The following is a 26958-nucleotide window of genomic DNA, read 5'->3' as shown; positions in this document are numbered from 1 at the left end:
TTGCACTTGCTAGACTTCATTCCTACAAGTCCATGAATGCTTGAGAACACAAATGGGTCCCTTCTTTGGGTAAAGTATGCAGCCCACAAATCATGTGTGCAGAAGCAGAACTCCATTCGCACAGTAGGCACCTAGGCAGCATCTGCGCAATCTGGCCACTTGGGTTCTCTTCCTGCTGGACACCCACACAAACTCTTATCGGGAGGCAGACTTAAGGCAGAGAGAAAGCAGGTCAGGGAGCCAAGCCAATGAAATCTGACAGATTCCATCCACAGATTCTTCACACATTGTTAGTGTCTGCCATATTTAGCATAAGCTGCAATTTCTGAGTATGCTGCTGTTGTCCTACGAGTAACTTAAACATACTTCATTCTTTAGCACTGCTAACATCAGTGTTGAATGACTGACTCTGTTTTTTAAGATCACGTGAACAAACTAGCATGCTAGTAAATACAACTCTCCTTTTCCATCTTTCTAGAGTCCCCAACAAATCAGAATTTATTCTGCATGGTTTGGGCCCCATTACCAATATTCTAAATAATTAATTTCTCTCCTTTAGAACATTGCTAAGCTGCTGCTGCTGCTACTATTTAATTATTTCATTTTGATACAGCCCATAGCTGAAGCTGTCTGGGCAGTTTGCAGAGAAGAATAAAAACAATAAAATGCAATAGATAAAACATTTAAAATTAACATTAATTTAAAGTATCATAAAATAATGTTCAAGTACAATTAAAAGGCCCAGTCAAGAGTAAAAGAAAGGCACCTGTCTAGTCGTATCAGGCCCTTGAATGACCACGGAGATCTTTAAAGGCCTCTGTAAAGAAGGTTGTCTTAACCTGGTGGTAACAAGATGGTAAATTTGGCACAAGGTTGTTCCAAAGATGGGGGGGGGGGCATCACCAAAAAGGTCTTCCTACCCTATTTGCCATCCTCTGAGCTTCTTGAGGGGGTGGGCACCTGGAAGAAGGCCCCACAGGCTAAACAAAGTGTTTTGGTAGATCGGGTTGGGATAGGCACTCTGACAGGTATTGTGGCTCCGAGCCTTATATGATTTTATAGGTTAAAGTCAGCACCTTGAATTGGGAGTGAAAATATAGAGACATTCAATGCAGGTGGGCCAGAATTGGTCTTATATGTTGAGACCTTCAGGTCCCAGTTATTACTCTGGGTGCTGCATTCTGCACCAGTTGCAGCTTCTGAACCATCTTCAAGGGCAATCCCACTTAGAGTGCAATTCAGTAATCTAATCTAGAAATTATTACAGCATAGATTACTGAAGCCAGGCTATCCCTGTTCAGGTAAGGGCACAGCTAGGCCACCAGCCAAAGCTGGTAAAAAGCAGTTAAGCATCAGATGACAAAGATGGATGAAAGAGCACACCCAAGCCATGAACTTGTTCCAGTGCAGTGCCTCCCACTCCCATCTCAGACAGCCATTCCAAAAGAATACATTGGTAGATGGTAGTGAGAGCCAGCAAGAGTTCCAGCAGTCTCAACAGGGTCACAATGTGTGTCTTGCTCCTGGCATAGGTCATCATGTCTGGTTTTGGCATCATTTCTGTGCCAAAACCAGGCCTGAACCCTGATTGAAATGGATCCAGATAGTCAGTTTCATCCAAAAGTGTCTGAAGTTGATTGGCAACCACCCTGTCTAGAACCTTGCCCAGGAAAGGAATATTTACTACTGCCCTGTATTTGTTCAATTTTTCTGGGTCAAGGCAGGATTTCTTGAGAAGTGCTCTCACCAGTGCCTCTTCAAGGGCATCATGGGACCACTCTCTCTTGCACAGAAGCATTGATGACCTCCCTGGCCCAGCTGGTTATCTCTTCCTTGCTGGCTTTCATAAGCCAGGAGGGACAAGTATCCAGTACAGAGGTAGTAGCACAAACCTATCCAAGTACCTTGTCCACATCCTCAAGCTGTACTGACTAAAACTCATCCAATAAAACTGGACCAGTCTATGATATCAATAGCTCCACTGGTTCAGCTGCAGTCAGTAGCCTTTGGCAGTAACAAATTCAGATTCATTATTTATTACCCATGCAGAGTAAGCATTATATAACAACAGCAATTATATACAGGGCATTTCTTCATGGTGTATGTAATGTTTGCTGTAAACATGAATAAAGCATATTTTGGACATCCACAAAATCTGTTTAATGCTGAAATATATTCCTTTGTTGAAGATTTAAATTTTGGTGGCAAACTCACTATTACTTGTGCAGAGGGTTATATGTCCAAATATTTTATTCTTAAGAGACTGATATGAGTTAATGAATAGAGAAGGTGATATTTTCTCACTTCTGGCATTGAGCCTGTGGCCAGAGGGCATTAAGATCACCAAGATTAATCTAGAGATTGCCAAGGACTTGCTATGAAGACTTTCCCAAGTCTGACCGAGAACTCTCACAGCTTACATTTGAGGATCATGGGTAGACAGAGGTCTTGTACCCATCCTGCTTGATGCATCTTTGCCACTGTGTGAACAGAGTTCTGGACTGAATAGTACTGTTGGTCTGATTCAGCTTGGCATGTTTTATGTTCTTATAACCATGAAGCAAATAGTGAACTTTGACAGATACTATATGATTTTCTTTTCAGGCTTGATTTTAAAGAAATTACTTCACACAGGGAACTCATTAAAGGTAAGGGTAGTAAACTTTAGCATTCTTTATTATTAGGTGAAGGGGAGGTACTGTTTAGTAATATTAACCTTGTTGAATTGAATGGGATGCATCTAAGCTGTTTTAACACTGGAAGTATACTGCTGTTGAAATAGTAAATTTTACCTGTTGATAAATGTGCGATTAAAACATTTTTATATCTCATTTTTAAAAGATTCGTCGTGAAGGCATACGTCTCTTCCTCTTATGGTTACAAGCACTTCAGAATAATTGTAGTAAAGAACAGCTGTGCATGTTTTCTTGTTTAATTCCTGGATTTCCACCACCACAGTCTGAACATGGGCCTCAAACGTTAGAAAATCTCATTAACCCTGTAATAAATGTTCAAGAAAGTAAGTATATAATAGTCATTTGCATGCACTGTATTTCTGATTATGATTCCAGTCCTGAGCTTATTTACACAGAAGTAAGTTCTTCTAAGTTTAGTCTTGAGGATCAAGTCTAACACTGAAAACACAAGGTGGTCTTTCACAGGTGCTTTTGCATCCATGGAAGGGGCTGCAGTTGGGCCAAGTGAGCTTTTTTCCATAACTGCCCCAATTTTTGGGTTGCCACAAGCTGCAGTTTGCCAACCATTATGTAGGAGAGGCTACTGTACATGTTCCTCATGAAGGTCCTGACCTTCCTAGCTCCCTACTTCTTAAGATAGTCCTTTTCAGAGCAAAAGTATCTTGAGAATGAGAATCCTGAAAGAAGTTTAGATGTTTGCAAAGGGGCACATGCATATTGTAATACATGTACATCCTGGAAGTGTTTGAGAAGGAAGAGAATTTGAGAGCTATGCAAGATCAAACCAGGCTAATAGAACTTGATGGTGATCCTTCCATGTGCATTTTTTGGAGAGATTGGAATATACCCTGAATATTGTAGTCATTAATAGGGGTTTATAGTTGAGCACAGCATCCAAATTGGTTCATTTACTTGGAAACAAGTTGCTTTTAATTTTCTTCTGTATGTAGTTGGTTCATGATTGAACAAAGCATCATCTAAGTAAAGTTAGCTATGTGGTTATGTCCATAAGCTGAGAATACTTCAGCTTTCATAATATTTCAGCTTTCATAATGAAATATACTAAACTTGACAACCTGAATGTTTATCATCTGTGTAGCACAAGTGACTGTAGAAGAAATTACTCCACTTGTCCAACCGCAATCAGGAGATAAAGGACAGGATGACCTAACAAGCTATTTTTTAGAAGCACTTTTGAAATACATAGTAATTCAGGTATGTTGTTTTGGTTGTATTTCCTTGTGTAAATGATTTTCTAATTATTACATAATTTATTAACTATGATAAATATATCGTAATATATAATTTTACTACTATTGACTGCATGCCATTCCAACAAAAACATTATTTTTAAATAATAATTTAAAGCTTTCATAATGGAAGTCATTTCTTTACAGATAGTACATATAATATGTATAGCTTCGTTACTAAGAACCTTTATAATGAAAATATAATTATGTTCATTAAGGCACCTTTTTATTTAGGTAAATAATAAAGGTAAATAAGTCATGATGAGCTCTGCTGCTTGTTAGCAATTTCAGTTGGCCATTTTGAGTATTCAGAAAATGTCTAGCATCATGACTTATTTAATATTTAAATATTCAGAGTACATGTTGGGTATTTGCTGTATATTCAAGCTGCAACTACAGCTTGTCCTTTTGTTCAGACCTGGACTACAGGGATTGTATGAGGGTTAAACAACCCTCACATGACCCTAAATTAGGCAATGGAATATCCTAGGGTTATTTAATCCTTACATAGCTTCCATTGTTAGGGTTCAGTTAAATAATCCATGGTGGGCTGTTTAATAATGTGATCTAGTCTAGTCTCTTTTATGATGATTCAGATGGATGTGAGGTGAATTAAGCCATCTCCAAGGCTGGCATAGTTCTTCCCCCATTCCACAGACCTCTCAAGAGAATGGAAGGGCTTTGGACCCTGTGAATCTGCAGCCTCTTCAGGCATATCTTCTTTTTGTGCTCTCCTGTGTCAATGCTGAGGTATTGAAGAAACACAAGCTGCAGACCTTCAAGCAGGGTTACAAGTTCAGGCCTTCTTCTCTGAGAGCAGTCATGCTTCCCATCCTTGGATGTTACTAGGAGTTCTGAAAAATCCTAAAGTCAGTGTGATGCACTTTGGTATCATGTTCGGTTAAAATTAAATAGGGTTTAAAAAATGGAATGGAAGGAATGCACATAGACACACACACACACCTCCTTCAAAACCATGTTACCTATTTTCCATATTTAGTCTTCTTTGTTTGACATGCACATGGTAGGCATGGCATGATTGGAGCTGGCTAGAGCTGAGTCAGACTAGATGGCCCGGGAGACCCCTTCTGACTTGCTCTGTTTCTATGTTTATCTACAAGGTATGTGTATATCTTATATCTTTTATATAAATTAGAAACAAACATGATGGGTTGTGTCAGAGTTACTTTATTGAAATGTCCAGCCATAACACATTTTGGTTTTCTGCTAGAGTAGCTCCTAGATTCAGGCATTCTGTCTGCATTAAATGTCTCTCCCAACATTTTTCTCTGAGATTATAGACGCATGCAAAACAGTCATGCCAAGAAAATAATACTGTATCTTGTTTGTTAAAGATCCAGAAACTAAACAGAAATTAAATTATAATTACTGTACTTTATCTGCTGTTTAGAATAGCACCATTAGCAAGAGAATGTCAATGAATGAGATTTCTTTTTATTAAGAGTATATGTTTGATCTGTAGTGCTGTATCTGTTTGTCTCTGAAATAAAATTAAATAACACAAAATTCATATTGTAGGTCAAAAGTTTGGAATGGAAGAACAAAGAAAACCAAGAAAAGGGATTTTCATTCTTATTTTCACATTTTAAGAAATATTACTTGCCTTATATTTTTCCAACCATTTGTAAGGAGAGCAGCTTGTATAATCCTGTACTTGGTAAGATTTATTTGAATATAGTTAGTCTCATTCTCCATTTTTGCAATATGATGTGGCATAGTACTTTGTTTTCTTGCCTGCTTCTGAATTGAAGGTCTTCCATACCGATTATGCTGCAGACAGCTTATACTGAGTATAGCCATCTGCAACTCCATCCTATCCCTTTGTTATGGGAATGAGATTAGTTTGTGGTGTGAGAACAGTCTTGCTAAGGATAAGAATAAGCAAAAAACAGTTGTGGGGGATTTTTATATAGATACTGCAAAAGAGTGAGTATATAGCTTCAGCAAATAAAAACAAATAATTAAGCTGGGTATTTTTTTCCCTTTGCATTAAAACTTGTTGCAACACCATTCTGATACTAATATAATAATCTTCCCAGTGCTATAGTTCCAGTTTTAATGGGCAAATCATTCCTTTTTTCTACTGCTTAGGATTTGATTTTGAGCAGTAGCACAATGCACTTCCCTGACTGTGGGAGCACTTGCTTGTATCATCTCTCCCTATGCCCTTCTCTGGCCCTTCTCTGATGGCAACAACTTTATCTTGAAGAGTATCTCAGCATTGTACGAGGGGTGTTCAATGTATTCTCAGTATCAGCATGAAGAAAAAGGAATAATAAATTGAAATAAATTTTATTTTTCAATGTAATCCCCCATAACTTCAATACACTTACTACATCTAGAAATTAACTTATCAATTCCCTGTAAAAAATACCCTTCCTCCTTGTCTAAACAATGTGTGTTAATTGCCACCTTGAGCTCTTCATCGTCGGAAAATCGCTTTCCACGAAGATCTTTTTTTAAATTCGGGGATAGATAGTAGTCACTGGGGGCCAGGTCCGGGCTATGGGATGGGTGGTTTATTTCTTCGAAACCTCAGTCTCGCACAGCAGCCTTCGAAACATGCACCGTGTGAACGGGCACGTTGTCATGAAGAAGCAACACACCTGCGGTCAGTTTTCCCCTCCATTTTTCTTTAATTGCTTCTCTTAAATTACACAGAGTGGTTGCACAAGATGCTGCGTTTATGGTTTCACCTTTTTTCATGCACTTGATCAATAAATACCCTTTGAGTCTCAAAACACTGTGGCCATGATTTTTCCGTCCGATGGAGTGACTTTGAATTTCTTTGGAGGGTCAGCACCTTTTTTATGCCATTGCATGAACTCCTGCTTACTTTCAGGGTCATAGTGATGAACCCAAGTTTCATCTCTGGTAACAATCTGGTCGAAAATACTCAATGGATCTTCACCACAGAGCTTTAAAAATTCCCTACAGCACTCGACTCGCACTTGTTTCTGAGGCGCCATGAGCATTCGCGGCACCCATCTTGCACAGACCTTTGAAAGGTTAAATGGTCATGAAAAATAGTAAATATGGTACCAACAGATAGGTTTGTCATCTCTGCTAACATTTTGATTTTTATTCGGGCATCTTCCAATACAAGTTTCTTATTTTTTTTCACATTTTCTTTCATAGTGGCAGTAAGCAGCCCGCCTGAGTGAGGGTCGTCTTCAGTGCTTTCTCTGCCCCTTTTAAATTCATTTGACCACTTTTGAACAGTAGATAATGAAGGTGCAGAGTCCTGGTAAACGGCTACCTTCTCTTTGTGAATGATTTTTTGACATTTTCCTTGTTTTGTAAGGAACTTAATCACAGCGTGGTGCTCGATTTTCTTCAACATTGTCGCCTCAGTCATTATGGTTGTCTTTCACTGAGGATAACTAGGGAACTAATGATCACACTTATTTGAAATTTTGCATGTATACCCTCAGACAGTGTCATATAATGAAATAATTAAATTACCCAGATCAATAACAAATCAATCCGATACCGAGAATACATTGAACACCCCTCGTAGTAGGTAAAAGTAGTGTCTAATTCCATTTCAGCTATATTTAGTCTATATAGTCCTTAAACTAAGGTTGTCAACCCTATTAAACAATCTAATGTAAATTACATTCTTTATTAGCTTTCTTGTTACTGATTTATCATACAGTTTTTTCATTGCAAAAACGTCCTGCATTTTGGTAGTGTCCAGTGTAATCCATTTAACTGCATTGTGCTTGGTGCTTTCAATAAAGAAAAGGTATGCTAAAATGCAGCCCAAATTTCTACCATTTAGTTACTCTATAAATTTCTAAAAAGCATGTAAAGTAGTTTTAAAATTGTTAAATAATAGTAAACTAAATATTGATTATTTCTCTGCTTTGTGAGGGAATAATAGTTTATTACTGAGAAACTGCCCCCATCTCAAATCAGGGAACAATAATGGTTCTGCCTTTTAGGAATATTTAAGCATCAGGCAATTCCAAACGGACAGTTGAAACTGATATGATAGCTATTTTCATTGTATTATATAGACATTGTTTTATTCCCTACAGAGATACCACAGATGAGACCAAAGCCACATTATATAATGATAAAGAAAGATGCTGAAACCAATGAAGCAATATATTGCACAAAGGAACCTTTCCTTAAAGCTCGTGTTATTGTCATCCGATGGTTGGTGTCTTTCTGGCTTGAGCCAAAACCTCACACAGGACCTCAGATTCCTGGAATGGAAGGTGAAATTGTGCCAAAGAATATTCAGGTAGAACCAAGAAGATGCTGTGGTTGGGATAGAGTACAGTGGAGGCATATTTTATTATTTTATTTAATGCTTATTTCACTCTTTGTGTTCCTTTGAGTTCTAATGGAAGAATGGTGAGAAGTTACTAAGTTTAACCGTGTAAATCATAGGGTTCATGTTCTCACAATTTCTTCTTCCAAACAGCTCTGTTTGGGATGTTCTAGGTCGTCTTCACTCTTACAGCTCTTCTGTGCGGTAAATTCAGGCCATCGCTGGACAGTATCTTCAGGTTGAGGAACCATTTCCACCCCCTGGACCCCTTGGCACGGGCAGTTCCTGAAGAACTGAACCTCCAAAATGCCAAAATCACTGATTTGCTTCCAGCAAATGATTCTTTAGCTCTAAAAAGCACTGCAGTGTTTACATTCAGCTTATTTTCAAGCTACATTTAACTGTTCTAATGCTTTGTAATGCCTATCAGTGCTATTTTCATCTCTATTTTCCCATATTGTTTAGATTGTGGCGGTATTGCCTGTTGTAGGCCAAATGTCTGGCCCAGGTTCACCCTGTAAGCTTTTTGTAGCTGAGCAGGTTTTAGTTCGGTTTAAGTCCAGCATCCTATCCCATATATTGCTATTGGACACTTTATTGACCTTGAGCTCTTATGACAGAGATCCACAAATTAACCTGCCAAGGTAGCTTTGCTGTAGTATATACTCTATTCCCGCCCCCCCCCCCTCCGAGAATGTGATGAATTCAACTTTCTCTTGGAGTTGGAGACGACGGCAGATTTGTGCCAACAGTTGTATTATGCTTCAGAAGTGATTACAAAGAAGAACCTCTGCACAATTCCTCACCTTGAAGCTGAGGAAAGAGGCAGTGGAATCCTTCTTGAACTTTTGCTACATTTCAAAGGCAAATTCAGCATAGTGATAGAGACAAAAACTCATCCTGGGGGAGGGGAGAGTTGTGGTGACAATACATTTTTATTTTGTTTATTTTTTCATTCATTGATCTCTTTTTTTCCCTTGAAACTACCAAGATCAGTCAAAATTTGTGGACTTCAGCATAAGTAACAATAAAGGTTTACTGGTGGTAAAGTAAAATATGAAAGTATTTTTTGGCATTTTGGTGCCATCCTCTGCCATCCAGGTAGAATGCAGCCCTGAAGAGCTTCTTTGTGATGGAATTTGGTCCTTGGGAGAAAGGTTAAACACCCCTACTCTGGTCCTACATTTACTTTCTGCAATGTACTCTTCTTTTTGCTATGTACTGTTTACTATATCACAGCAAAAGCTAACAAGCTTGTGTATTTGTTTCTTCATTCATTTCTGATTTCAGAGAGCAGCTGCTAACCTGCAGTTTAGAGAAGATAGCAAAAATGACAATACTGATAGACCTGATAGAAATACGGAGCCAGAACAGTCTCATTCTAACACAAGCACACTAACTGAAAGAGAACCTAGTTCCTCCAGCCTTTGCAGTATTGATGAAGAACATCTCACAGATATTGAAATAGTGCGCAAAGCTTTTTCTTCTAAGAGAAGTAATGTTAACTTTCTTACAGAAATCTTTCGTCAGGTAAATAATTCCAGTATTTCTTGGCCAGATATAAAATACTGAAATTTTGCTTAATGCTATCCATACTGTATGCATAATTGATTCATTTGTACTCCAAGTTAACAGGTAAGCCAGAGACATGCTTGCATTTTTTTTTATCAATAGACATGATAGCATACTTAGAGATTTTATAGTGACTGCTGTATGTGGTATTGATGAATCCTCTTTCTTCTGTTGGCTGAACTGATGTAATGTTATGATACCTCCAAGAATATTTATAATTGGCAGTGTTAGAAAACATCACAAGCTTCATAAATAGCAGTGAAGCGCCTGAGAAGAAAACTTTTGCAAGAGAAGCTGGGTATAACTGTCTTTCTATGGAGCACCTCTCATACAGTGCTCCATACTACCTGTTCAGACAGGCTGGAGTGCTGAACAGCTCCTGGTCATGGATATGGGATACACTGCAGCAGTTTAGAGGGCCAATGTTTGCTTTTGATTATTAAAGATTATTTTAGATCTGCAGTGAGTTCAGTGTAGATGCAACAAGATGTTCAATTACAATTTTTAAGATGTTGCAATCTAAGGAACACATACCATCTACAGTTGTAGCTCTAAGAAACTAGTCCAGGTTACATGGACTTTAGAATGTTTATGACTTGTTTAACTTAGTTTATTTATATGCTACTTTTTCCAAAGTAAATTGTGCAGAAAGAGGATCACAACAGATGTTAACGTTAGTTATGCAGTTAATCCACAAATGATATTAGCCAACAAAAATGTTTGGCATCAGCAAATTAGGCTAACAGTTTAAGTAATGTGAGCCATATCAATGCTCTGAAAATACTGAATGTAGGCTCATGTAATTTTAAAAAATCTGAAAGATTAACTCTAAGATACTGTGGACCTTTCAGTAAGAGAGTCAGTAGATCCATGGAACCTGCTCTTACCCATCAACATAAAATGAGGCAATATGACTAAAATATATTTGTTTAATTCAGATGTAGAAATCATGTTATGTTTGCTTCCACTAAGCAATTGATATGTTGAATCTCAGCTCTTACCTTTTGTAAAATAGATTTCCCATTTACCACTGGAGATACCGACCTTAGTCCTTAAGTTGCCACCACACACATCATAATTTTTGGCACAATTTTCTTTCAGATAAGTTAAGGTCATGCCTTCATGCTATCTACTTGCCATAGATGCACACATATCAGAAACCTAACAGTTGATTAAAAGGGAACCAGAAAGAAAAACATGTATTCTTTTCTCCAAATGAATGATCTAAGGCAAAACAAAGGAAGGCCAAGCCAGTGCATGTTTTTAGACAAAGAAAATATTCCCTGCCATTGTGGTCTATTATTTGATGTATTGCACATTTGATCCACGTTGATTATTGGATGCACTGCAGTAGCAACAGCAGAGGAACACTGCAACCTTGTGAACTTCAGTAAAATCCATTTGTCTGTGTATACGCAAGGATCTGAAATGTTTCATTTAGTCTAGTTTTTCAGTTAACTGCTCTGTTTATATTGCTTCAAAATACCTAGCAATCCCAATAAATGGAAGCAGTGAGGAGAAGCTGGCAGACTGGGTAACAGTCCATGTTTGCAAGTCAAATTCTGTACTCCTGAACCTACATGCTTTTGTGTTTTGCCCTTGGCTCTTTTTTCAGAAGCAGATGGTCCTTTTGTCAACCTAATTTATTCTTGGTTCTGCCCTTAAAATGAAAATGTAGTCATTTGAGTAGCTTGTTAAGACAATCTTTCAAGATAAAATGCATGAAACCTATCATTGTAGCAGGAAGCACTAATATGTTCAATAATCATTTTTTGCCCTTATAGGCTTTTTTACTGCCAATATGTGAAGCAGCAGCCATGAGAAAAGTGGTAAAAGTTTATCAGGAGTGGATACAACAAGAGGAAAAGCCATTATTTATGAAAGAACCAGAAGAAATGTTGTCATCTTTGAACATAGGATGTGAGGAAAACATTGTAGAACCTAATTCAACAGAGAAAGGAAAAGAAAGGGAAGAGGTAAAAAATGATAAAATTCCTTCAAGTGTATTTAGAAATCAAGTGTATTTAGAATTCCCTCTGTAAAAGATATCAAGAGGCAAAATAACCGGAGGAGGGCTTTCTCTGCAGTGGCGCCCCATCTATGGAATGCGCGCCCCAGAGAGGTCTGCCTGGCGCCGTCGTTATTTGTTTTTCGGCGCCAGGCTAAGACCTTTTTATTTAAACAATATTTTAATAACGTTTAATATTAACTATAGGTTTTAATTTGCAGCTGGAATGAATCGGGTTTTTAATTTGTATAAACGTTTATTTATGTAAGCCGTCCCGAAGCGTTAAGCGATGGGACGGCATACAAAAGCTCTACGTAAGTAAGTAAGTAAGTAAGTAAGTTTCTCTTTTTCCAAATGCCAAGTATCCTTTTCCATATAGCAGAATTTTCTTTCATTGCATATTCTGGAAAAGTGAAATAAGGCATACTGAAGCATAGGGTTAAAACAATCTAATTTGAATTATACTTGATTTGCCTTAAATGTGCAGAGGCAGTTCTACCATCCATATGCTTCTTTTAATGTTTATCTGGATTAAGTGCACTTACATGCCCTGGGAATCAGACTTGAACAAGGGTTACCAAGTTTTCTTGTTTTAACTCATGGTGCCAATAGGCATTTTTCATCATCTGTAAGCCTGCTCCATTGGCATTTAGGCAGAGTCAGTATTTCTGTTGACTTCAAAGGAATAGGTACCTAGAATGGAAGTAGGGTTTCAAGTACTTGGGACTGTCAGGCTCTTTCAGCTGGTTTCAATGTTAGTTTTGTTTGAAACTCAGTTTGGCGGGCAAATTCTCCCTTTTCCTCGAGTCACTGTATTTATTGGAAGACTGGAGAAGAAGGCAAGGAAAAGGCAGTGGCTTTGGTAGTTCATCAACCCTGCTATGATTTTCCTTAGGGCCAAGATAAGTAGTGCATAGAGGAAAACAGTTTACAAAGACTTGAGGAGTTGATTCCCTCCTTTACTTTCTTCTGAGAGTATGGACTTTCTTCCGTATGTATATAGGCCAAATCTGTTACCATGGTGGTGGGAACCTAAGGATAGTAGCAAAAGCAGGTCAGGCTTCATTAAAGATCACTAGACCTCCAAACCATAAGCAGCTCCCATGCCAACAGAAGCTAGCTTCTCCAACCAAACAAAAGGTGGTGAGTAACAAAAGTTAAGACTGTAGCAGGAAGGCCCTCCCCAGTTGTTAAGTCAAAATATAGAGGAATTAGTAGAGAGTCACTCCAAGTTTTAAAGCTCAAGCATGTGGGCTGATATAAGATCTTAGGTGTCTCTGTCAACCCATGAAAATAAAGGCAACACGGAAAGTCTATAATAGCATAGTAAGTAAAAAAAATCTGTTGGGATTGGTGTGAGTGGTATTCAGAGTATCTTGAAATACTTGATGACAGGTGGAAAAAAAGCATATGGAAGAGAGTGGTGGGCAACCCAAAATAGCATTTGCAGAATGAAAGGGAAAAGCTTGTTTCCTGCAAAACAAAAACTACTTGTGATACAGTAGTTTCTGTTTTTTACTATGTGGGACTTCAGCTGGGTCTTAGTAATCTTTGGTGGTTGGGAAGGATACTTTAAGCCTTTTGCATGACTGACTCTAGCCATAATTTGACCCAGAGATAGTGCTGTCATTCTGTGTGCTGCTCTATAGAATGATATACACAAACAGAACTATGCTGAGAGAGAGAGAGAGACAGAGAGAGTGAGTCTAGGTGGCTCCAACAGCGTGGAGTGTTTATGTGATCATGGTGTGAAGTATAGTAAACATACAATGCCTAATGATTCACAGCTGAAGAGGGATAGTAGCCACAATGTGCTGAAAACATTTTTCCTAGAAGAAACAACAAATAATCTTGTAGTACCTTAAAGGCTAACAGATTTATTACAGAAAGCACTTTTGTGAGCAACAGACCCTTTTATCAGAGCCAAATGTTGTCCTTTGTTACATACCATGGAATAGGGGGATTACAAACAGTGGGTTCTGAGGAAAATGAAATGCTGAAAGTACAGGTGGTGATAATTCAATTATAGCCTTTCACAAAATTGTTGATGATTACATAGAAATCTTAGCATGGCTGCAGCAGACAAACACAACTCTAAAAAATTCCCTAGAACAGAACTGTAGTGTTTTTTTTACTAAATGATGATTCAAGAATTAAAGGGTTTTTGCTCTAATTAGTTTACATCTGGGAGGACAATGCACTCCTCCCATTGGAGTCAAAGGCAGTTTTTTCTCTGCCTTATAATAAGGCAAGTATTTTCTGATGGATGAACATTATTATGCCTTTAAAATGGATTGGAAATAAGCATTGCTGGTTTTGGCTCTGGTCAAATAGAGAGAATGCAGTGGGGATTATATAAGCGTAGCCTTTTTGGAGAGGCGAGGCGAGGCAAGGCTAGGCTGATTTATCACTAGTCACTTCTTTGGAAGGGAAGGAAGAATGCAGGACTAAGTCCTTTCCACTTTGTTTAAAAGGCTATCAACACCACAGTTCTGAGATTGTCAATAGAAAACTGCACTTTCTATTTGCACATGTTAGGCTTCATCAAACTGGGGAATATGTCAGGCTAAAACTATATCTGTTGAAATTTGGAAAGCAATAATTCCTCATTTATGTTTTAGGAAAATGTGGGTAATTCTGGTCCTGTTCGAAATTCAAGTTGGACAAGAAATGGTTGTTATCAGGAAGTTCCCCATAAAATATGTGACTTAGATGTCTTAGAACAAGAAATACGAGCTGGAGTACAAGCAGTACTACAGGTAAGGATATAGTTTCCTTTCATTCTGCTGTCTCATATTGAACATTTTCCCAGTAAGCTTGCTGTTTCATGTCCTGTAAGTTTTCTTACATAATTCTTTTTCTGAATGTAAGTTAATGCACTTGGCAGTGATAAAAATTACAGTATTAATACAATATTCCTATTTTAGACTGGCTTAGTTTACTGAGTCAGGAGGACACTTGTTGCCAGTACTAATTTTTCTGAACTGAAAATCTATCTGTAACTTTTTACAAATGCATCAGAATAGTATTGTGATTTTCAGGATGTCATTGGAGAATCCAAATTAATTTAGGTTAAGGCCTACATTAAAGTTTGGTACAGATCTTTTCCTCATATATCTATTGATACTCAAAGAGCAAGGTCTACCAAGTAAAATAACTTTTCAGATACTTCTTATAGCAGAAGCCCCTTAAACCTTCTGATAAACTATTTGCAAAGATTTGCCAACCCCCCCCCCATTTGCAAAGAGGTTCACCACCTTCTTCGAACAACATGTCATGAAACTGCCAAACCCCCATGGAATTTGCAGAAATGCTTTGTGCATACATGGACACTTCAGATTCTTACTGTTAGCTGTAAATGGGTAGAGCAGTAGAGAGATTATGCATAGGTAAGGTGAAAAGTACAAATTATCAATGTGTTGAATAGTATGAAATAAAATTAGGAAAAAGAATTACAGAATCATAGAATAGTAGAGTTGGAAGGGCCAAGAGGGCCATCAGGTCCAACCACCTCATCAGTGCAAGACACTGAGTTAAACCATCCCTCTTAGATGACTGTCCAGTTGCATCTTAAATACTTCAAGTATGGGAGGGGCCAGAACCTCCCTAGGTAATTAGTTCCATTGTCATACTGCTTGAATAGTCTGGAAGTTTTTCCTGTTTTTTAGCTGGAACCTGGCTTCCTGTAACTTGAGCTCGTACTTTCTTGTCCTATTATCTGGGATGATAGAGAAGACATCCCGATCTTCCTCTTTGTGACAACCTATGAAGTACTTGAAAAGTGCTATCCTATCTCCTTTCAGTCTTCAGTAGGCTACACATATCTACTTCTTTCAATGTCTCCTCATAGGGCTTTGTTTACAGTCCCTTGTTGCCTTCCTTTGAACCTTTTCCAGCTGGTTTATATCTTTCTTAAACTGTGGTGCTGAACTCTAACCACTGCTGAGTAAAGAACTAGTACTTCATGGGATTTTGAAGTGATACTTCTACTAATGCAGCCCAAAACAGGATTTACCCTTTTTGCAGCCACATTACATTATTGATTCATATTCAGTTAGTGATCTACAATTCCAAAATCCTTCTCCTTTGCAGTATTTTTGAGCCAAGAATCTCCCATCTTGTAATGATGCATTTGGTTTCTTTTTCCTAGGTGCAGAACCTGGCATTTGTCCCTATTGAATTCTATTCTGTTGTTTTCAGCCCAGCACTTCAACCTCTTGAAGATCACCTTGAATCTTCTTTCTGTCTTCCAGGGTATTAGCTATCTCACCCAGTTTTGTGTCCTTTGCAAATCTGATAATCATTCTCTGCACTTCCTCATCCAAGTCGTTAATGAACACATTGAAGAAATGTAATGAAATGTGGGGAACTCTCTGATACCCCACTTGTTACCTCTTCCCAGTTTGATGAGGTGCCATTGATGAGCATCCTTTGAGTCTGATTCTGTAGCCAACTGTGGAGCCACTCAATGTTCCATCTAGCACACTTCAGAATATCATGGGACACTTTGTCAAAAGCTTTGCTGAAGTCAGGATAGACTATGTCCTGAGCATTCTCACAGTCTCACAGGGAGGTTACCCAATCAAAACATGAAATCAAATTATTCTGGCAGGATTTATCTTGAAAGATCCATGTTGGCTTCTAGTCATCACTGCACTGTTTTCAAGTGGTTTGCAGACTGAGTGCTTTTATAATCTGCTCCACATTTTTCCCAGGGATTGATGTCAGATTGAGTACTCTGTAGTTCCCAGGTTGTTCCTCCCCTGCTTTCTTGAAGAGAGGGACAACATTAGCCCTTCTCCAGTCATCTGGCACTTTCCCTGCCCTCCATGATTTCTCAAAAATAATAGACAGTGATTCTGAGAGTTCTTCCTCCAGCTGCTTTATGACTCTAGGATGATTGGACCCTGGAGTAGTTAAACCCCCTTATCTTTCCTCTGTCTTTTACTTTGCAGATAGTGAAGAAGACTTTTTTGTTACTTTTAGCATCCCCCATGAGCCTCAGTTCATTCCTAGCTTTAGCCTTCCTGATGCCTTCACTGCAATTCTGTGCTACTAGCTTGCATCCTTTTGTAGCCTGTACTTCCTTTTGCATCCTATACATGTCCTTTTCTCATTTTCAGATCAGTTTTAAGCTTTTTTGAAGCTACATAAGCTTCTTCTGTTGTCTTCTACCCCTTCGCTTTGTTGGAATTGTTCATAATTGTGTCTTTAGAATTTCCTTTTTTTAAAATTCCCACCCTTCTTGGACTCCTTTTCTCATTAGAACCACTTTCCATGAGACTTTACTTACTATTGTTCTGAGTTTATTACAATTGGCTTTCCTAAAATTCAGGGTACACATTTGGCTACATTAGGCTTTTGATTCCTTTAGAATCAAGAATTCAATTATGGCCTGGTCACTTTCCCCTAGAATTCCTATAGCTGCCACTTTGTCCACTCGGTGTTCCCTGTTGGTTAATGTCAAGTCAAGGATAGCCATTCCTCTTGTTCCTTCCTCCACTTTCTGTTGAAGGACGTTATCAGCAACACATGTTAGGAATCTCTTGGAGGCTCCATGTTTGGCAGAATTTATTTCCCAATAGGTATCAGGGCAATTGAAGTCCCCCATAACAATGACATCATGCCTCCTTGAAACGCTGACATTTGTTTTACAAAAGTTTTATCCTCTTCTGCTTGACTGGACAGTTGGTTATAAACTTCAGTCACTCTGTTCCTTTTATTCCTTGCTCTATTTGTATTAATCCAGTTGTTGCATAGTCTTGAAATTTTTAAATTGAATCTAATGTTTGCATTGACGGTAAATATCACTTACAGGATTATATGTAAAAACCTTGAGTATCTTTTAGGAAACCATTCTTGACTTGAAAAGTTCTGTGATTTGTACTTGTATTTGAAGTGTTTTTTCACTCATTAAAGTATGCCAGATTAGACTTTTAAAAAACTAATCCTGATGGGGTTTTTTTTGAATTAACAATATGATTAATCAGTGCAGCAAAGTTTAGATGATTTCTCATTAATAGTTCTTACTTCTTTTTAATCACAGGTTTTTATAACGAATTCTTCAAATATATTTCTTCTTGAGCCAGCAAATGAGATCAAAACTCTTTTGGATGAACATACAGATATGTGTAAACGCGTTCTTAATATCTACCGTTACATGGTGGTGCAAGTAACCATGGACAAGAAAACTTGGTAACATGTTTTATGTTTTAACAAAGCATTAGATTTGTATCCCTCCAAACAATGTGTAGGCATTACCCCTGTTTGGCCAAGAGACTCATTGTGTGGTTTTTGGCAGATCACTTCTGCCTCAGGCTTACTTGTCTAAGGGTATTATTGCATTTATCACCTGCTGTGGGTTTCCCAAAGGTATGAAAACAGAATGTTGGTGCTGATAGGCCTGATACAGCATGGTGGTTCTCAAGTTCTTGTATCAGATAATCTCAGGGGATTGTTATGAGACTAAAATATGAGAGTCCTCTGTGTTTCATCTTGAGTCTCTTGGAAGATGGCACTGGGATAAAAAATAGCTCAGCTACATAATGACACAATTCAGAAACATCTGTGGATTCCTAGCATACAAAATCTGTATTGTTTGATGAGACTTTTTCCCCTAGTATGGAAAATGAAAAATGCTAGAAATAGAGTCACAGTCATCAGTCAGTACTTCTGCACAGTGATACTTTCTTCCTTTTCTTTACCAGTGGCAATTGGCAGGCTCTAAGAATCCTCTTACATATTTCTTTTGGTTCTTTGAAAAGGCTAAAGGGAAGGTATCAACAAATAGTAAACATTTGTTTAAATAAGCCTCCATTTGCCACAGAAGTCATTGAAAGGAATAATTTCATACGCAGATTTTGCTTAGGTCTCTCAAGCTAATAGGATTTCTATTTGTAAAACCTCTCTCTCTCTCTCTCTCTCTCTCTCTCTCTCTCTCTCTCTCTCTCTCATATCTCTCTCACATTTTTAAAATGTTTTTAACTCAGTAAGCTCATAGGGCTCTGATTTGCTGTAATTAAAAAAAATGACAAATTGAAATACCCTAAAAATTGACTTAAGTAGCATCCATTTTATCCCCAGCAACTTCTCAGTATGGCATAGAGAAGATAAGTTAACATTTTGACAGTATCGTAGATTCAGTTTTTTGTGGTTGTACCATTTCAAGATTGCTGGAGTAGTTTTCCCCCCTATTTTTGTATTGTTTTCTTGTACATTTCAATGGGTAAAAAACTGTAAAAATCAAAATACAGGAAATTCAAGTTGATTTCATCTTGCTTCAGAATGCAAACTTGCAACCTTCTTTTTTATAATGTGGAATGGGAACTATAAGGCTATTGAGGTATGCAGGCACAATCCATTATTTTACTATGAGTCTAGGATTTTACCTAGCCACTTTTTAAATATCTGCTTTATATTCTTGTCTGTCACTATTTTACCTATGTGTTTCTTCCCTGCCCCACTTCCAGCGCTTCCTGATAACTAAGTTAATATTGAAGGGTCCAATGTATCTTTTATATGAGGCAAAACATAATTTGCATCAACTGTTTATACCAATAAAATCCTTTTGAAATTTGTCATTAACTTTACCAACTACAGCATTCCAAAGCAGATTGATACTGAGGGGAAAAAAACTAAAGGAGGTATGCATGAGGGTTCAGAAAGAATGTGCCTGAATCAAAATAATACATGGAGTCTAATGTTTATTTTCAGGGAACAAATGCTGCTTGTGCTGCTCAGAGTCACAGAATCTGTACTGAAAATACCATCTCAGATTTTTCTACAGTATCAAGGAAGAAAGAATTCAACTTTAGCAGGAAGGCTTGCTGGACCTCTTTTCCAGGCAACTTAATAAATATTAATGTTTTAAATGTTTTGAGTTATATCATATTGGATTCAGCTCAACTGAAATGGCTTTCATGCAACATTTCACTCAGATATGACACCTATTTTTTTACATTGTTCATATAAGCTGTCTTTCAGAGTATTCTGCAGTACAGTGGCACAGAACAGTAATTTTGAAATTATAAAACCTTATATTACCAAAAGAATTCAACACTGAGATTTGGGTATCTTGTTTGAATGTTCAGTGATGCATGTTAAGCTTAGGATATAAAAATAACAGTACTGTCTAGCCGCTGAACTTTGAGCATTAGCATGGAATTGTATTACAATATGTTCAGCAGTATTTTTCATTACTGTCCTTTGTGGATTATGCCATTTTATCTGGGCTTGTTATTTTTATTGCATTTAAATAGTACATTTTAAAGAAACAGAACTCTTCGAATGTAAAAACACAATTTTTTGTTAGTGCCAGCTTCCTCAAATGAATGTTAATTACAGGACTTTCCTGCAGAAATACATTTATCATATATTTGTCATAAGCTGCTCACAGTTGTTTACAGATTCCTTAAACATCATCAAATGAGCCTTTGTCTAACAAGCACATCTTGCAAGTCTTTTTAAAGAGTAGAAAAATGGGGCATTAATTGAGACAGTGAAAATATGATTTCCTGTTTTGCAGTTGCACTATTTTACTATACTACAGTGCCTTCTAGAGGTTATATAGTAGAAAAGCAGGACAGCAAATGCTCCCGTAGTGTTCATATATCAATTCTGTGATGAGCCCAAAAGTACTAACAGTGTATTAACAGCTGATTAACTGCTTTGTTTAGAAAATCCCATAGACAAAAAGGCTTCTTTGTACAGTGGGACTTTAATATATGGAATTTAAAATGATGTAGAGCAGAGTTTGTACTGTGGCACTCATGGACGCCCCTAAATCCACCAAAACCCGAGAGTGTGCCTGCAATCAGATTTTCTTTTTCTGTGTTAAATAAATGAAGTGATATTGCTCCACTGACTTCAACAAAAATAGGTCCCTGCCAAAAAATGGTTGAGGGAAGCTGGAAGCCTACTCTTCACCAAGGATCCTTAGAGCAACAGGGTCTTTGGCAACAGGATGGGTTCCACCCTCCCCCACTAACACAATACACTTTTCTACAGGAGACCTTCTCCTGCTACTCTTTTACATTCATCAGAGCAAGATCATTCCATAAACTTCAACAAAGGTGGGTAAAAGGGTCAGTTGCTGAAAAATGGAAGAAATGAGAAAGCATACTGCCCAAGAACCCTTGAGTTAGCCTGTTACTGGGCGTGGGCTTCAAGCTGTTTTTCAGCAGGGGACCCTTTCCCCCAGTTATTATAATTATTACAATATTGTATTTATACCCAGCCATTTTTCCTCTTTTGAGGATCCTGAGTTGTCTTACATAACCTCTTCCATTTTTTTTCTTTAGAACAAGCCTGTGAAGTAAGATAGGCTGAGAGTGACTCAGAGTTATTGACCCACTTATTAATGTTAATAGAGTAGTATTTCCAGTAAGGTTGGCAGAAAAGTTCCATACCAAAAAAGGGCTGGTGTGGCATAAGAAAAACAAGAAAAGGTTGCCAAACCCTGATAGAAAGGGGGAGGCACACTAGGGAAACAGAGAGGGGTATAGAGAAAGAATTGAAATACATAAATCAAAATTTGCAAACGTTATTTTCCATGGTTTATCTAGCTCTGCATCTATCTTTTTTTCCCCCCTGAGTCAGAATTAGAACTGTTTTAGGTGTGAGCCTGTCTTTCATTGCCAAAACATAAATATTTCTGTTTCCTTTTTTATATTTGTCCTTAGACTCTCATAGTAGCTTGGATCAAAGCAAATTTAAATGTGTACATCTCAAGAGAACTTTGGGATGACCTATTATCAGTATTGTCATCATTGACTTATTGGGAAGAGCTGGCAACAGAATGGTCACTGACCATGGAGACATTAACAAAAGTATTAGCTAGAAATTTATACAACTTAGATCTGAGTGACCTGCCATTGGATAAGTTAAGTGAGCAGAAACAAAAGAAACATAAAGGGAAAGGTAAGGTACACAATTTTCCTCTATTTAACTAATTGTGAACATTTGTGTCATATTATAAAACGGAGTGGAAAACTGCAAGATATACTTTTTTAAAAATGATTTATTGATAGTGTTAATAGCACTAAATAAAAGACTGCATTTAGATGCATTCATGCTTGACAGTGAGTTTTATCTTTCTACTATTCATTTAAAAGAAGGATAAAATACCCTTTGAAGTCTTAGAGCATGTTCAAATAACCATGTATGGGTTAATCCTAAAATGCAACATATAAATGTTGAAATAAAATAGCAGGAAGTACTGTTTCATTTTCAGATTTGTTTTCACATTGTGTGATATGGTGAACAGTGGTCTGGTTCATATGATCACTGAGGGTTAAAGCACGCCATCATGGTATGTTTAATCTTTCTGCTTGTGAGGCACAGTTTACCTGAATTGGTTTCCCATATCATTGGAATCAGGATAGCATTGTCTCTTGGAGGGAGTGCAGCAGTGCTCAAATGAGAAACCAGTGACCACTTGTTGGGTTATTTGAAGGTTGCTTCCCCCTCCAAGAAGCCATGCTGCCTGGCTTCAGACAACATGACAACCTGCATCTGAGTGGCTATTGTGAAAATTGAGCCCCACACATGCTGCAGTTCAAACAAACCATGGTGGCTTACATCACTCTTGGTAATCATATAAACCAGGTTATTGAATCTGCTGCTGGATAGGTACTCTACTGCAGGGGTCTCCAACCTTTTTGGCTCCAGGAACCAGTTTCATGGAAGAGAATTTTTCCATGGACTGTGGGACGGGGGGCTGATTCAAGTGCATTACAGTGGTGCCTCATACTTCGAACTTAAGTCATTTCATGAGGCCACTTGAACTCATTCAAAGTCCGAATCAGTTTTGCCCATTAGAAATAATGGAAAGTGAATTAATCCATTCCCAGACCATAAACAGTGCCTATTTTGATAAATTTAAACAGCAAATACGGCATTCTGAAACAAATTAAGTTTGAGGTTATATACGAGGTATGATCAAAAATATGGCGAATGTTTTTTAAAAAAATATTACAATAAAAGACACATTGGCATTAATCCCTTTCAAAATGCTCCCCCTTGCCTTGAACACACTTACTCCATCATTCTTAAGTGTCTTGAGTTGCACTGTCATGGCTGCCTCAGTGTCCTGAATCGATTCAAGATGAATGGATTCAAGACAAGATGAATCTATTCAAGATGAATCTATTCAGGACAATGAGGTAATGTGTCTTTCACTGTAATATTTTATTTTGACTTGGGCACACAGCCAATGACGTTTTCGAGAATGCTATTTTTTTAATAGTATTTTTGAAGTACTGTGTGCAACATTAAGTAACTTCATTAATTTAAACTTTAGTAGAAATGCAGAATGGAAAAACATATCTTGCTGGTAAATTGCATCTAGGATGGAGGAAGTATATCATTGATGTGTGCTCCCTCCCCCCCCCGCCCCGGCCCCTACATGCAGGTGTTGGGCATGAATTTCACAAGACATCTGTAGATAAGTCATTTTCAAGAGGATGGAGTCGTGATCAACCTGGACAAGCACCAATGAGACAGCGCAGTGCAACAACTACTGGATCTCCAGGAACAGAAAAGGCCAGAAGCATAGTGCGACAGAAGACAGTTGGTATGTAGTAGACGATATTGATGCTGCGCAAATTTAGCAAGAAGGAAATCAAATAGGCTGAAGCTTGTGCGTATAAACAAATAACTTTCCACATAATGGTTTCTGTGTACCATTACTAGTAACATGCACACACATTTGTACAAATGTGCACGCATTTGTAGTTTTTAGGCAATCCTACATATTATGTTAGGTAATGAAATAATTACTTTATGCGCTTGCTAGTTGCAGATTATTTCTACAAACTTACTCAAGCATGTGGCTAACATGCGCCAATCTTATAAACCATTGTATAGATACCACATAACATCTCTCCATAGTGCCAATAACACAGAATTGGACTGTTAGAAGTATCTGCCATAGGAATGTCCATCAAGATCAATGACTTTTCTGATAGCATGTCATTTAATTTCATTTTGTATTTTGTCTATTTCTGAAGGCTCAGATTTAGTAACTTTTCATTGCATAAAAGGAAGTTATTTAATATTATATACAGTAACTATATGAAAGTTCACTGTTTGCTTAAAACAGCCACTAATATAGAAAGATTTAAAATTTTCTGCAGAAGATGTTTAGTTTTTGAATTTCCATTGCAGAACAACTGCTAAGATTGTTCATATATCCCCATTGCCTGAATTTGATGGGGACTGAATTTTGTTTAAATTTTGAAAATCACAGACTCTAATGATAAATACAACACTTGTGACTCATGGAAAGCTGTTCAGATACAGAATTTGAGAAGGTTAGCCATCACTCTAACAAAATGATTATCATCTTTACCATTGGAAAGACTGAAATATGGGTAAAATTTGTCAGAGGCATATAGTCTCCATAGATATGGGAAAAATACTGGTCCAGGTAGTTAACATTAAGGAATTGGAATGTATGTTTTTTTCAGTGCTTCCAAAAGATAGTCAGTCTTTTACAAAAGGATACTGTTGTCTTGTTGAGCTTTATATCTTTATAATATTGCACACTTCAAAATTTTTAATGTTAATAATCGTGCACTTTTTAATATAGGTGATCTTCTCATGAAGTTAGAGTTAGAAACAGTCAGTGCTTATAAACCAGTGCTTGATAGTGCAATCAGATAAATTTGATAATTTCCCCATGCACCATGTTTAATGGAAAAAGTGTCTCCTTTTTTGCTGCTGCGCTCTGAATTTCAGCAGTAAATTAACACTTTTTCCCACTGAATTAGTTGCATCACACAAGGATTGGTTTATAATAGCACAGCACCTTTAGTACTAATGCTGTGTCACAGCAGGTTACTACCCCTAGTTCTTTCTCACAAATTATTGGTACATCATGTGGTATATCATAAAGAAATTCTATTTGGGTCACTAAGAATTAGTGTACTGCTGACTAATGTTCGACAGCTGTGGATGCCATGTGCATTGAATCTCAAGACTCACTGTAATGTATTTCTGAGGCTTATGTACAGACTTGATGACTTGATTTATTTGTCTACTGCATAACACACTTGACATTTTGCAGGCCATTCTTTACCTGTTTTGTCACCCACTGGCAAAGTTATCTTTTTTTCCCTTTCAAAAATCATACATGGGGCATAACCATTTTAATGCAGAGCTACGGCCAAATGTATGGTAGGCATTTTTCCCTACCCTTAAAGGGTTATAGGCCACTTTAAAGCTACAGGAGAAACACAAAGTAATGGGTATGAAGACTGAGTTCCCTTTTTCTCTTCTAGTAACAAAAGACTAGTAGACAAACAGAGGCATAGTGTTTGTCTTTACTTTATATTTACTTTACTCCATTCCTCCTCATAACTTTACTGAGGGGGAATGGAGAAAAATGGAAAACAGTAGGATTACTATGTTGTTGTCCTTAAGCTTTTTTGCTTAAGTTATTTGAAAAACACCTAACAGACTGCTAATAATTTCTTGATCAATCCAAGGTAGGTGAGGTTCAGAGAACAAATTGAAGCAAGGATGAGTGTGTAGCAGGGTGAATGTGTGGCAAGGTACTGTAGTAATCCAAGTTGCCTGGTTGCTTAGACCAAGGTGCAAGCCTCACTCAGAACTTTTCATAGTAGTCAAACCTTGTCATGTAACCTGCTTTGGCTTCTTAGTATGCAAGAGGGTATTTGCAGGTGTGGTTGATCCAGTAGTTCTCTCTTTTCCTAAGAGTGCGTTTGTGACATGCAAACTAAATTAGTGACAACATTCTCCAAGTGCCTTCTTTAAAATCTATTGGCTTACTGCAGCTCATGTTCTGACAGAACTCCCCAAATAACAATTCTGTATAATAAATCTATTCTCACTGGTAGAACACATGCTTTGCATGCAAAGTCTCTGATTCAACCCCTAGCATCTCCACGTAGAACTGGAAAAGACTCCTGTCTGAATCCTGGAATGCTGTTGTCAGTCTATCTATACACATTAGTGAGCTGGATGGATCAATGATTTGGCATGTGGCTACTTTCTGTGTTGCAGTGCTGAATATTCTTACATGGGTAAAAGCTCCACTGAACTCAGTGGGGCTTATTTCTAAGTAGACACACATACATTCTTAATGTTTTTCTCCCATGTTCCAAAACTTTAACAAGAACAACCGCCAGTTTCTAAATAGATCTTATTACTTGCATTTACAGCTTATATTAGTTTCAGTAACTATCCCTATAATCATTTTAGTTAGTACTTCTGATACATATATTCCCTTACTAGATCCTATGTTACTTAAGCATAAAAGAAACAGTGCTGGAACATAGCATTCTATATGTACATGGAAAAATCTTAAGTGTAGTTACTGGTGGTGGTAGTAATAATCACAAATAAAAAATTTATAGCTTCTCAAATATTTTACATATATTATCTAGTATTGGTAAGGTAAGTTGTTATTATTAACCTTACAGTTAGTCATTAGTGATGCTGTAAGTTATACATATAGAATAGCTATATCACTCATTTCTTTTCTAATCTGCCTTTCTCCAGGACCAAGGCCTGGTTTCAAAGTAGCTTGTACCTGTCAGGGTAGGCAACTTTTTTGAGCTGTGGGTACATTTGGCAATTTGACAAACTGTTCTGGGCACAAAATGGCTGCCATGAGTGCCATGACAGAAGAAGTACAAAGCAGAGGTGGGGTCTGAGACCCAACATACTAAACAGCTCCTTTGAACTCTCAGTTTTCAGCACCAACAGAAACCTATTTCACAGCAAACCCAGCTGCTGGTAAGAAAATGTGTTAATTTTTTCAAAAGTGGGATGGGTAAGGCACCTTGGCAGTCACCAAGGAAGTTGCTTGGGGACTCATCAGTACGCACGGGTGCTGTGTAGCATAACCCTGCATGAAAGCAATGCTAGGGATCCTAGGGCATCCTGAATTTTGTGTTTCATTCCTTTCCTAATCACGGGAGGGAGAAGATTAGTATTATAATATCTTTATAACTTCTGCAGCCATTGTTTAGTCTTCCTGCTGGCATACATAATGGTCACGCATTGTTTGTGTGTATCACCAGTTGTAAATGTAGGACTATGATGAATAACAGGGAACATAAACATGGTGCTAAAACAGTGTTCATTTGTTGATTTTCTACATTC

General features: G+C 37.7%; 1 protein-coding gene across 11 annotated transcripts in view; it reads left to right on the top strand.

Moving 5' to 3' along the window:
• Positions 1–26958, top strand: part of RALGAPA1 (Ral GTPase activating protein catalytic subunit alpha 1) — a 171594-nt gene that overhangs the window by 23631 nt on the left and 121005 nt on the right. For all 11 annotated transcript variants that reach the window (XR_006415374.1, XR_006415375.1, XM_044436720.1 and 8 more), the window contains exons 5-16: positions 2605–2648; positions 2842–3019; positions 3796–3911; positions 5486–5624; positions 8011–8219; positions 9540–9779; positions 11606–11797; positions 14451–14588; positions 17876–18024; positions 19543–19672; positions 21510–21747; positions 23240–23401. Coding sequence is in view for 9 of the 11 variants with exons in the window: in XM_044436720.1 (XP_044292655.1) it covers positions 2605–2648; positions 2842–3019; positions 3796–3911; positions 5486–5624; positions 8011–8219; positions 9540–9779; positions 11606–11797; positions 14451–14588; positions 17876–18024; positions 19543–19672; positions 21510–21747; positions 23240–23401 (1935 nt within the window). In the remaining 2 variants the exon portion in view is untranslated. The remainder of the gene's footprint in view (positions 1–2604; positions 2649–2841; positions 3020–3795; positions 3912–5485; positions 5625–8010; positions 8220–9539; positions 9780–11605; positions 11798–14450; positions 14589–17875; positions 18025–19542; positions 19673–21509; positions 21748–23239; positions 23402–26958) is intronic.

This window comes from Varanus komodoensis, unplaced genomic scaffold, assembly GCF_004798865.1.
Source record: "Varanus komodoensis strain SLA01 unplaced genomic scaffold, ASM479886v1 scaffold3, whole genome shotgun sequence".
NCBI classification, from domain to species: domain Eukaryota; kingdom Metazoa; phylum Chordata; class Lepidosauria; order Squamata; family Varanidae; genus Varanus; species Varanus komodoensis.
This window is presented reverse-complemented; position numbering and strand designations above follow the sequence as displayed.